This window comes from Chanodichthys erythropterus, chromosome 1 (genome assembly GCF_024489055.1).
Source record: "Chanodichthys erythropterus isolate Z2021 chromosome 1, ASM2448905v1, whole genome shotgun sequence".
Classification (NCBI taxonomy): Eukaryota; Metazoa; Chordata; class Actinopteri; order Cypriniformes; family Xenocyprididae; genus Chanodichthys; species Chanodichthys erythropterus.
Window position 1 is genome coordinate 38,219,241 of NC_090221.1, and position 12,500 is coordinate 38,231,740.

Below are 12,500 nucleotides of genomic sequence, written 5' to 3' on the forward strand. Positions count from 1 at the left end.
TGTAAAACTAAAAGTCACACACACACAGTGCTGAGACTGTAATGAACTGACCGTGTGCGCAGTGCAGCTGAGCAGACGTCTGCGCCGGAGGAGCTTCACACTGACGACACTGAGAGACGCCAGCAGGAGCGTCAGGAGGAACGAACCCAAGAAGAACAGGAAGAGAAGAGAGTGATCCACACCCACCTGTCAACACACACACACACACACACACACACACACACACACACACACACACACACACACACACACACACACACACACACACACACACACACACACACACACACACACACAGCAGCCGGTTACATGTGAGTGTGTGTGATTTATAAAGACACAAATTTGTAAAATGTGTGTGTGTGTGTGTGTTATAGAAATGTGAGTAATGTTACACTGGTATTACAACCTAAACATATTTAAAATAGCTTTAAAAACACACTAAACAATGTTTTATTATAAATGTAAGAATGCAGACAGTGATGGTTAGGAGTAGAGGAAGTGTAGGAGGAGAGAATGTACAGTTTATACAGTATAAAAACCATTACGCCTGAGGAGAGACCTCACTGACATAGCAAACCTGTGTGTGTGTGTGTGTGTGTGTGTGTGTGTGTGTGTGTGTGTGTGTGTGTGTGTGTGTGTGTGTGTGTGTGCGTGTGCGTGTGCGTGTGTTCACCTGCTCAGTGGTGTTTACCCTCAGAGTGAAATTAGCCACCACTGGACCAAACAGATGAATGTCATTCTGAAATACAATCACAATAATCACGTCACTTTCATCACATTTGCCAAAAACAAACAACCAGTGAATTAATTAAAATAGGTCAAAATCACTGTCAAAGTAAAACACTTATTAAAAAGATATCGATAAGATTTCATATAAATGGATCAGATTTGTTCTAACACTAGATTACTCTAGACGTGAACTATCCCAGAATGCACTGTGATTAGCTCAATGAAAAAAAATTACGAGCGGAAAGTCAATTATAAATTCAGTCTATATTCATTCAGGACTGAAAACATACTCAGTTAATAACGTAACCTCAGATCCCTGAGATAACGGTAACGAGCATTAGCTAGGGTTAAGGTCCAGTTCAGAGGTCAAAGCCCAACTAAACTGAGAGGACTCGTGTCTGTAGTGCAGCAACGTGCAAATTGTAAATCCTGGTGAAGGTGGACGGCACGGACCAGCCGGCCGCAGCACAGATGTCACCAATGGCCACGCCCAGGAAGAGGCCTCTGGAGGAGTGTGTTCTTACACCGATCTGAGTTTTCCCCATCGTGACTAGCGACGCAATACGAGTGAACCGTATCAACAGAGAACTGCAGTTAAAACGGCTGAATGTAGTGTAGCGTGTGCAGACAGTGAGACAGACGGGAGTCTGCAGATACCTGAGTGGCATTGGAGAAGGTCAGAAACGCTGGTAATGTCCAAACCTGCTTTCTGTTTTCTCTGACGCTCATCCTGTACGAAAACTCATACTGAGAGCCAGCTACACACACACACACAGAGAGAGACAGAGAGAGTGAGGACAGTGAATAAGTGTTATACAGTCTGTGTGTGTGTGTGTGTGTGTGTGTGTGTGTGTGTGTGTTACCGGGCAGTGTGTCTTTGCTGAAGGTCTGGTATCCTCTCTCCTGAACGCTCCCATTGGTCTGCTGCAGTATGACGTCAGACACAGAGTCACGAATGCAGAGCTGCGAGAGGTCACGACCCCCCTCAGGGTTCCTGACCACCAGCGTCACTCGCACCTGCGGAGTTCCACTTCCTGAGTCCACCTGTGACACAAGACCGGCAATATTATACACACACTCTCTCTCTCACACACACACACACACACACACACACACACACACACACACACACACACACACACACTCTCTCTCTCACACACACACACACACACACACACACACACACTCTCTCTCACACACACACACACACACACATGACAGACACACACCTGAGCGCACTTGAGGAACGAGACTCCAAACACCGAAGACTTTGCCGCGCTCTGAATGTAAACAAACAACAAACTGATGAGAATAAACGAGAACACAAACACACAACATTCTTCAAAACATCTTCTTTTATGTTCCACAGATGGGAAACAGGTTTGAATTCTGAAAGAATGATCCATTTAAAAACTCTAACTTATAATGTGAGAGTCTTTATGAATGATTCATTAAGAGAACCGACTCATTAAAGTCATTCGTTTGTGAATCGCACAGGATGAGGACAGCAGCAGCTCATGAATTTTAGTGACTGTCATAATGTTTTAATTGGACGGAGCGAGATGACATCATGTTTCGGGTCACTCCAGCCTGTTTCCATTTTTGAACAACAGAAGGGTATGGATGATTGACAGGTGTCATTTTACCCGATGTGACGCATTGCTCGTGGTTCTCTGATCCGCCCACTGACCCGAGATGACGTCATCAGTGTACTGCTCTGAAGAGCTGATGCTTCGCCTCATCTCTGAAAAACAATAAAAACATGTTCCTGTTTTCTTCCTCTGAAAAACAAACTAATGTTTCAATTGAGATTTTTTAAAACAACAATAAATGAAAAAGAAACCTTTTTTGCGCTGGATCTTCTCCACGTGATGGTTGGATCGGTCGATGTCTGATCGAGCAGCTGTTGATCTGTTGTGTGTGCGCGCACGAGAACGCGCAGCATCTTCAGCTCGCGCGATAAATATCAGCGCGTTCATAATCACAAACCATCCGTCGATCCATCCGTCCATTTCCAAACTCCCTGATCTGATCTGATCACAATCCCATAGATTAATCTCGGCGCCGCGATTAATAAACTCACTGACTAAACTCCTATTATTGAACACAGTTTCATACCACTGATTATAAACTCCATAAATAACTACAAAAGTGCAAATGTGTTTGTAAATATCTCATGACTGGACGAGAAGAAAAGCGCAGTTTTGTTTTTCCATTTCCGTTTAGCGCACAACTTTCCCCAAACATTGGAAACTGCGGGAAGCCCCGCCCCCGCGCGTCTCTGATTGGCTCAATGAACAACATTCCTCAGGCAATGCAGCGCTCCGATTGGCCTCAAGCTCTGCCAGTCAAAAGTAACAGTACAGCGAGCAGTTGTAGTTGTCGTTCCGCCCGTTAACGGTGTGTTTGAAATGCACTTTAACGCCTCATCTGACTCGTGCTCGCGACATGTGCTGCTCGAGCTGTCGGAGCCCCGGGCGGTGATGCGGGCTCCGGTAACGGGCGCCGCGGTGTCCGGTGTGATCCTCGCGCTGATCGCCGCCGCGCTCATCTGCGTGTGTCCGCGGAAACGACTGTTCATCTTCACCGCTCCGGTGAGCCCGTTTATTTGTTTATTTGTTTATGTTCATCTGTAAGGAAGAGTTAGGAACCACTTAACAAAAAACATGCTTTTGTAAATCATGATTATGACATAAAAAGTCAAATAGATATAGAACGTCATAATTTATAAATCCCATCCCAGGAGAATATCACCATTCATCACCAGCTGATTTATTACATTAAAATTTTTATTTTTTTTGCATTTCAGGTTTCCTGAAATGTTGTTTAAATATGCAAATGAGTCATTATCTAATTAAAGGATTAGTTCACTTTCAAATGAAAATGACTGCAAGCTTTGCTCTCTGTATATGACTTTCTGCTTTCTGATGAACACAATCCGAGAAATATTAATAAATATCCCGAGCTTGATAATGTCAGTATGAGTGTCTCCATCATCATAAACGTGCTCCACACGGCTCCGGGGTTAATGAAGGCCTTCTGAAGCGAAGCAATGCAAAAAAGTCCATATTTAAATATTATTTAAAAATAATATTTAATTAAAATTATTAATTTTTATTTATAATATCCAGCTTTTGCCAAACATAATTTAAACATAATTTATTTACTGAATGTTTAATTTTTATGATTTAATTAATAATTAGCTTTTCATCAAGTGCTGTAGACTAAATCATTTAGTTTCCTCTAACAGTGCATCCGTCTCTAAAGGTTTTCTCCACTTCTGTCGTGGAACGATCTTTTAAAGGATTGTTCAGTGTGAAGCTTCATCATCTCATGTCGTTCCAAACCAGTAAGACTTTCATCTTCTAAACACAAAGTTCAAATATTTTTAATGAAAACAGGGATTTTTATTCCTCCATTGAAAGTCCATGTAAGCAAAACTTTGAGGACTCAAAAAATGTATTATGATTTGTGAATGTAATCCATATGAATGGAGCGTTTGAATCCTTCTTCTGAAGAGACACGATAGCTTTATATGATGAACAGATTTAATTTAGATTTAATTTATTCACATATAAACATTAGTCAACAGAGTAAATGATGACAGAATGATCATATGATCATTTTTGTGTGAACTAACCCTTTAATCTCTTTCCTCCTTGATCCATTCATTTCTCCAATAGGGATTTCAAAGCAGTCTTTGTTAAAGCATTATAATACGTGAACCAAGCCAAGATGAATCATAACATTACAAACTTTGATTTGAAGCAAAAATGTAAAATCGGACAAAATACACGACTGTGAACTGAACGGCTTCAATCCCATGAAGCTTTGCAAACCGTTTAATCGAGTGAAAAATGATGGAGAAATATTAAGCAGCTTATTTAAAGATGTTGATTACATGTACATCAACATATTTGATTTATATATAATAAATAAAGTTTATTGCAAAATATGCATTCACAAATATTTAAAGGGGTCATGAACTGTTATTTTATTGTTTTATACTGTTTCCTGGGGTGCACTTATCATGTTAGTATGCTTTTTACATTGAAAATTGTCATAATTTAGAAATAAAAGGCATTTTTTCTACTCTGATTTTATCCTCTGATTTGAACTCTGTTATAAGGGGCGTGTCTCTGTGAGACTTCAGAGGAAACGCCCACTGCTGTGATTGGCTGACATCTTTCCAATTGAAATAGCCAAATATTACTCTCTCGAAAACCTTTGGCACGTTTTTACTTTTACAGCTCTCAAGGTTAACTAATCATGAAAAGTGTTGATTATATGTAGATCTATGGCATTATATTGAGATCGTGGCATGAAAGGTTGCAGAGATGAACACATCTGAGATCACAGACGTGTTATTGAGCTCATGAAAGCAGTGAAATCGTCATTGAAACTCAATAACGAATGCTTTCATCATAACTAACAGTGCAAACGTGATGTAAATAAGAGATCATGTGACTGTACATGAATCATTAATATCAGATCAGGCATTAGAATGAACACAGTTACTGACATGTTGTTGCATTACTGTCGAGTTCGTATCGTAAAAGTCTGTTTGCACCGAAATGCGATTGATTTACCAAAGAATCCACAGTGAAATGAACCGAACACAAATAAATAAAGTTCTCAGTTCATGACTCCTTTAAGTAGTTTAAGAGTGTTCGGAGATAGACTTGATTACGTCATTCGCGGTGCATCATGGGAGTGTGCGGAGTTAACAAGATCTTTTGGCACATTTTGCTTGTTTCAACTCTCTGATTGGTGAAATTTTCTGCACAGCATCATGGGTAATACAGATTTTCACCATGAATTCTACTGTTAAACATGATTATTTGAAAACTAAGTTGAAATAATGCGTTCTGACAGCTTCAACAGAAACAAATACTATAGATTAACAACCTCGTAGCTCACAGTAGCGCTGACTTTAAAGGTTCGTAAATTAATTATCATTAAAAATCAATTTCCCTGTGGAGAAAATAAACGAAGGTTTTAGTTCCGGAACCGACTGTTGCGCTCTATAGTCTGCTCAACTGATTTACACTTGATTCTTGCTTTTCTAGAAAGTTAATCATCTTTATCTTTATAACTTTATTTCTAACTTCATCATCTGTCCATCGAGTTTGGCATCCTGTACTAACCGTGTGTGTCGTGTGTCAGTGCGGAGGTGTGCGGAGGCGTCTGGAGGAGTGTGAGGAGGAGAGCGACGGTGACAGCGACAGCTGCGGACCGCAGACTCAACCGGATGAAGGAGTGCGTACTACACACTACAGCCCTCTGCCCAATACACTTTCCCCCGAATAACTCAATCCCATTTTTAAATTTTTGTGGATTCTGTTTTTGCTGTTTACATTTTTCTGAACTCTGATTTTAAGGGGCTGTATGTGGAATTCAGACGCTTGTTATTAGCGACACCGGTGGCCATGAAGTGAACTGCAGCAGGAACTTACTGCTCGTGCTCACACTCATGCACATGTGACACAAGAGACTGAACGTGATTGGTCTTTTTCATTTAGCACTTAGAAGTAAAAAGAAGTTAGAAATACCTTTGCAGAGATAAACTGTTAACGAACATCCTTTTCCTGGCAAAAACATCTCAAGTCCTTCACACAGAAATCAGTCCACAGGCTTTCATACACTAACGAGGCGGAAGCTCGCGTCTTTTCGGTTTAGTTACAAGCTGTTCACACAGTGGCAATAAAAGAGCGATTAATACATGAAAATTCTTACATGCAGCCCCTTTAATGATTAAATTAAATGTTAGTAATCAAAAAGCATGGCTAATCAATTTAAGTCATAACTAAAGTTTGTTTTTACAATAATATGCCCTATGCCTATGAAATGTTTTAGTTTTTCAGAAATGTTGTGTTGTGTGTTTTAATTTTCCTGGAATTATGATTTAATACAAATTTATTATCAAACACACTGGTGATCAAATTAATGGATTAACAATTTATATCACAATATGGTTTAATGTGGTGATTAAACTGCAAAATGAAATGTAATGAAATAACTGTGACGCTGCACATTTCCAAGTGAAAAGTATTGTGATTATTGGATGGCAGACGCGCTAGAAATAATGTTCACAGGTCAACTGAAATCAGTGAAACGGGAGATCAAAATGAAGAACAGGTAGACGCTGACACCGTCAGAAACCTCACGGCAGTAAAGTCGGATCGCTCTTCTTCCCTCAGGACCAGTGGACGCTGAACAGAGACGTGGCTGCGTTCGCGCTGAAGGCCAGGGTGGTTTACCCCATCAGCCAGAGATACAGGGTGAGAGACTTGAGTCTCGATCTGCAGTCAGTCCTGTCAGCTGACATGTTCTTGATCTGTGTGTGTGTGTGTGTGTGCGCAGCCGCTAGCAGACGGAGCCTCAAACCCGTCCCTGCATGAGCCGTCCAAGCGCCCCGCCCCGCCCAGCCAGGACTCCGCCTCCTCGCTAGGCGACGATTGGCTGAGCCAAGAGAGGGGTGATGATGAAAGCAGTCAGTTCGTCTCCTGCGGCCCCTCGTCTAAAACACACGCCAGTCACGTGTTCAGGAGAGTCCAGCATTACCCACAAACCCCCTGTCACTCACGGTCAGTGACACACACTAAAAAGTCCTACATTTTTTAGCAGGTGTAGGAAAGCAGTTTATTCGCAGAGGTCACATGACCCTGTTGTGTTCTGTGTGTTTCAGAGTCAGTTTGCTGTGTTTGACTCTGGAGGAACTGCAGCGCCAGACGTCACGCCTGCAGCAGGAGAAACGCACGGTACGACAGTGTGCTTGACTCTGTAACATAAAGTATTAAATTATATATAGATATATATATGAAAAACTGTATATTTATAATTTAATATATTTATATACAATAATTAATTACAGTTTAATTAAAAAAAAATATATATATATATGTATATTTATATTATATTATAAAGTATAAAAAAACAACCTATAAGTTATATGTTGGTTTTGTCCGGATTGTTGTATGCATAAGAAAAAATATGGATCATTTCTTGATTTGAATATTACGCAAAGTTCATCTGTATTCTACTACTTATTCTTTAATAAAACATGTTTGGAAAAGAAACTGAAGAAGATAATACAGTAAATGTCATTGTGGATTCTGCCGCAGATGTTCCTGCAGATTCTGCGTGTGTTGCTGGACGAGAGAGAACATGCTGACATCATCCAGGTGAGACGCATGAGGAGAATCACGCTCACACTGACACTTATGGCGAGCCGTTTTAACATTTAACAGCTAGACTGGATATGTGTTGCGGATATCTGTATTTCAGTTTTGCCTCGTCAAAAAGAACATTTCGGATATCCACAAAGACATTCTTCCTATAACAAATGACATAAATTTTGCCATTCATTTGTGTGAGGTTTATCATTACAGATATCTACAATTCAGTTGCAGATATCCACTATGTGAATTACGGATATCTGTAATTCCAGTTCAAGATATCTACATGTTCCTTTTCAGATATCTTGAATTAAGTTTTGACTAGGCGGAATGACGTTGTAGATATCTCAAACTGGAGTTAGGGATAACATTAGGGATATTATCAAGTTATGGATATCTTGAAATGTATTTTGATTAGAGATATCTGAAATTTGAGATATCTGTAACTTTCATTCCGCCTAGTCAAAATGTAATTGCAGATATATTGAAATAGAGTTTTGACTAGGCGAAATGACGTTGTAGATATCTTTATGCAAATCAGGCCGGCACTTTTAGGCGGGAGCAGAGCGTGTTGTTGTTCTAATCATTCAAATCGCGCCTGTTAACTCGTAATTAGCACTGATTGGCACCATGCCATCACTAGTCATAATGACGTTTGAGATATCGTTAACCTTCATTCTGCCTAGGCAAAACTGAATTACGGATATCTGTATCTGTCGTTTCGACTAGTCACAATTACGTTACAGATATCTCCAACTATCCAGAATGTAATTACGACTAGTCAGAAAGATGTTGGTGATATCTACAACATTAATTCTGGATAGTCAAACTTAACTTTTAAATGTTAAAACGGCTTTCCATAGACACTAGGTGTGTTCGACATCGTCTGGATGTAACGATCGGCGAGAGTGTCCGCGTGCAGGAGGAGGAGGAGCTGAAAACAGAGACGTGAAGTCGGACACTTTCTGCTTCCTGTAGTGACGCTCGCGCTGCGTTTGCATACTCTATCACAGCTGAAGTGAAATAAATGCAATGTTTGACTGATACACTGATGTTTCAGACACATTTTCATTCCAAACTTTATGCACTGCTTACAGCGTCTGTTTTTACAAGAATAAAGTTCAACATTAGCATATATTATTTAAATACCAATGCAGTGGGGTCTACGATTTTATCAGTTGTATTTTGATAAACGACACAATGTAACATCGCGACTACATGAAAAGAGCTTTAACTGTTATAAAAACACAGATTTTTGAGCATTAGTGGAGCTGAAGGCGTGACAATAAACACAAAACACACATGATCGTTGTCATGTGGTGAATCCGGCCAATCGTGGAACAGCTGTGACGTCATCATCGCTCGTGCAGCTCCTCTTGAGAAACTGCGCTGGCTGCCTCAGGCTACTTTGAACCATACGTCACAGTCACATGGCGTCGGCGCTGTCTCAGGTCGGACAAAATGTCTTACCAGCATGCACTGCTTCAAGTCAGCCGCCGATCGGTCTGTGCGGCGCTGCATCAAGTCGAACAAGCCTATTTAATGCATCTGTGCAGGAGGCGGAGCTGACGACGAGAGGCGTGTCTGTGGATGAGGGGGTGGAGTCAGGCACGGTCAGGTGTTCTGTGCAGGAGGCGGAGCTGTTGACGAGAGGCGTGTCTGTGGACGAGGGGGCGGAGTCAGGTACGGTTAGGTGTTTGCGGGAGGCGGAGCTGCTGACGAGAGGCGTGTCTGTGGAAGAGGGGGCGGAGTCAGGTGTGGTCAGGTGTTCTGTGCAGGAGGCGGAGTTGCTGACAAGAGGCGTGTCTGTGGATGAGGGGGCGGAGTCAGGCACAGTCATGTGTTCTGTGGAGGAGGTGGACAAAGCGGGGCGGGAGCAGCTGGAGCGATCACTGCAGATGGTAACCTTCGCTGTGGTGTGACTGCTGTTCTCTTATATGCTCTCTTTAATTTCTATTATTAAAACTATATTATTAAATGGTAATGATAATAAATATGATTATTAAAGTTTTTGTCCTTGGTGTAAGCGGCCCTTTAAATATTAAAATCATGTGATAGCAGTGTAAAATACTGTTGTTTGCATTAGTTCAGGTTGTTTCACATGAATGTTGTGTCCTAAATGACGCACTATACACTATGTACTTAAACTAAACTGTGTGTGTGTGTGTGCGCGTGCGTGTGTGTGTGTGCGTGTGTGTGTGCGTGTGTGCGTGTGTGCGTGTGTGCGTGTGTGCGTGCGTGTGTGTGTGTGTGCGTGTGCGTGTGCGTGTGCGTGCGTGTGCGTGTGCGTGCGTGTGCGTGTGCGTGTGCGTGTGCGTGTGTGTGTGCGTGTGTGCTTTAAGGCTGTGAGTTTTGCAAAGCAGTTGGAGCGGCTCGGGCAGAATCTTCAGCGCAGGTTTTCCAGTCACGTCTCAGAGGAAGTGATGCGTAGCGTCGTCGGATGCCTGCGAGCGATGGAGGACGTTCTCGCTGAAGTTCAGGCGTCTGTTCTGCAGGTGACGCTCACTAACCCTACAGTCGTCACATTTACACCGCGCTGAGCTCAGACTAACGCTGATGATTGACAGATGCTGTTGGACAGGATGGAGTGCTGGCAGGAAGTGTCCGACTGCCTGAGAGAAAAGACCGCCCTCCTGAAACAGGAGGCGGAGCTTATGGTGAAAGTTAGCGGCCAATCAGTGGAGCAGCTGAGATGTGATGGACAGCTGGAGAAACAGATTCTCAGTGACTTCCAGACTGCAGTTAATGAAGCAGTGGATCAGAGCGCTGACGGTACGACACACACCGACATGTGACACAACTGCACCGTCTGAAATCACCGCCCATACTGGTTCAGTTTAAGGCCACAAAAAATATGGTGTAAAATGATAATTTCATGAAGTCGTGATATGGCTTAATGTGATTTATTAAAATTCAAAAGGTGATGATTTCATTAAATAAATGTGAGCGGCGCTGTTGCTCGTTCTGTGTGCATCGTGAGCGTCACTTGGTGGCTGTTTTTGGTACTGCGCCTAAAAATCTAACAAGAGCCTCAATTTTTGGAACCCAGCTTGGTAAGAAATATGGCTCTGATTATTTCAGTACAGTTGCTTTACAGTGAACTTAAACTTCTATAACTTTTTTACACTTTCGTCTGAAGACGTTCTGCTATAATCTGCTGAGCGTCTCTTTAAAAAGAGCCGAGGTCTGTATTCCAAAGCATTCATGAACTACAGCCGAGTTCGGAGAGTGAATTTGAGAGTGAACAGAAGGCAGAAGGTTTATTATCACTTCATGTATTATTTGAACAAGGATGTAGTTTCAATGTGATCTTATTTGCCCTGCAGCGGTCAGACGTCAGACGGAGGCGCTGGCGCTCGAGCGCGTTCAGAAGGGCTGTGTGAGGAGGACGAGGATGATGAAGGCTCAGAGCTCCGAGTGGAGTCACGCGTCAGACTCACAGACGGACGCCCGTCTCACGATGAAGGTGAGAAACACACGGCAGCGTCGCACCTGCTGTAGAGACTGTCTCACTGTGTGTGTGTGTGTGTGTGTGTGTGTCTGCGCAGGCGTTTGCGGAGCTGCAGACGAGACACTGGCATCAGAGGAGAGACTTCGAGCTGCAGCAGGACGCCAGAATCACTGACGCTCTGTGTGAACGCTGGACGGTAACCATCATCGTTTATATCAGAACCTCAAAGTTTGTGCCACAAAAAAAGTTTATTTCTTTATTTCTACAGATCTTCATACAGTACAGATCGTTTCAAAGCAGCTTCACAGATAAACAGGAGAAAAACAATCAGTGATGCAGATATGAGACGAACTCAAATTCAGCAGCTCTAAAGAGGAGTGTGTGTGTGTGTGTGTGTGTGTGTGTGTGTGTTTATATCCACACAGAGCTTGTTTAGTAAGTGCCGCAGACGCTTGGCTGATTTGTGCACAGAGTTTGTCCTAAGCAGCATCGCTGAAGTCTCCGCCCCCTCTGAAGACCACTGCCAATCAGTGCTGAAGAGCATGAAGCTCACCGTGACCAATCAGATGCAGCGAGAGGAAAGACACGCCCACACACACCTGCGCAGGCTCCGAGAGCAGCTGCGGCGACGCAGACAGGTCACACTACAGTCATATGGAATATAGTGACGAGCATTATGGGATGTATTGATGAGTGTTCTGGGATGCAGGTGTGGCTGGAGGACGAGGCTTTGACTCGCTCGTGTCTGGATCACTTCGGAGAACAGCAGCGTGCGGTCGTCAAGGTGATGGTTTCCAGGCATGCGGACATGCAGATGAGGTGAGCATGTGACGGACTGATTGAGCCAATCATTCGTTGACTTGATTGACGGATTGATGGATGAATTGGTTGATTGCAGCTGTGCTCTAATCGAGGAGCAGCAGCAGCTTCTGATCCTGGAGCTTCAGAGAGTTTTAGCAGCTCGATGTTTTTACCTGCGATCAGTGAAAGAGATGAAGCTGACCGTACAGTCCGACACACAGGTGAACACACACACACACACACACACACACACACATGTTTATTTAGCTATTAATCTGTATAGATACATTGCATAAGCTTCTATTGTTTTCTTTTGATGTTCAGTATTTTTGTCTTGTTTT

At 42.6% G+C, this 12,500-nt stretch overlaps 2 protein-coding genes across 4 annotated transcripts in view; one reads left to right on the forward strand and one right to left on the reverse strand.

Moving 5' to 3' along the window:
- LOC137029361 (limbin) overlaps positions 1 to 2,973 on the reverse strand; it is a 17,295-nt gene extending 14,322 nt beyond the window's left edge. Inside the window, exons 1-7 of one of the 3 annotated variants that reach the window (XM_067399064.1) lie at positions 2,573 to 2,973; positions 2,376 to 2,473; positions 1,959 to 2,009; positions 1,593 to 1,773; positions 1,432 to 1,487; positions 674 to 739; positions 52 to 186 (exon numbers count right to left, since the gene is read on the reverse strand). In XM_067399064.1, coding sequence (XP_067255165.1) covers positions 52 to 186; positions 674 to 739; positions 1,432 to 1,487; positions 1,593 to 1,773; positions 1,959 to 2,009; positions 2,376 to 2,473; positions 2,573 to 2,741 — 756 coding nt within the window. In that variant the 5' untranslated portion in view covers positions 2,742 to 2,973. Of the gene's footprint in view, positions 1 to 51; positions 187 to 673; positions 740 to 1,386; positions 1,488 to 1,592; positions 1,774 to 1,958; positions 2,010 to 2,375; positions 2,474 to 2,572 lie in introns of all 3 variants that reach the window. The other 2 variants (XM_067398988.1, XM_067399127.1) reach the window with 2 other exon arrangements.
- A 67-nt stretch (positions 2,974 to 3,040) lies between these two features.
- Positions 3,041 to 12,500, forward strand: part of LOC137029587 (evC complex member EVC) — a 12,668-nt gene continuing 3,208 nt past the window's right edge. The window contains exons 1-14 of the mRNA XM_067399243.1: positions 3,041 to 3,323; positions 5,896 to 5,988; positions 6,930 to 7,010; positions 7,093 to 7,316; positions 7,418 to 7,490; positions 7,854 to 7,913; positions 9,464 to 9,808; positions 10,250 to 10,402; positions 10,475 to 10,679; positions 11,234 to 11,373; positions 11,456 to 11,554; positions 11,784 to 11,996; positions 12,068 to 12,177; positions 12,257 to 12,380. Of these exons, the coding sequence (XP_067255344.1) occupies positions 3,141 to 3,323; positions 5,896 to 5,988; positions 6,930 to 7,010; positions 7,093 to 7,316; positions 7,418 to 7,490; positions 7,854 to 7,913; positions 9,464 to 9,808; positions 10,250 to 10,402; positions 10,475 to 10,679; positions 11,234 to 11,373; positions 11,456 to 11,554; positions 11,784 to 11,996; positions 12,068 to 12,177; positions 12,257 to 12,380 (2,103 nt within the window). The 5' untranslated portion in view covers positions 3,041 to 3,140. The remainder of the gene's footprint in view (positions 3,324 to 5,895; positions 5,989 to 6,929; positions 7,011 to 7,092; positions 7,317 to 7,417; positions 7,491 to 7,853; positions 7,914 to 9,463; positions 9,809 to 10,249; positions 10,403 to 10,474; positions 10,680 to 11,233; positions 11,374 to 11,455; positions 11,555 to 11,783; positions 11,997 to 12,067; positions 12,178 to 12,256; positions 12,381 to 12,500) is intronic.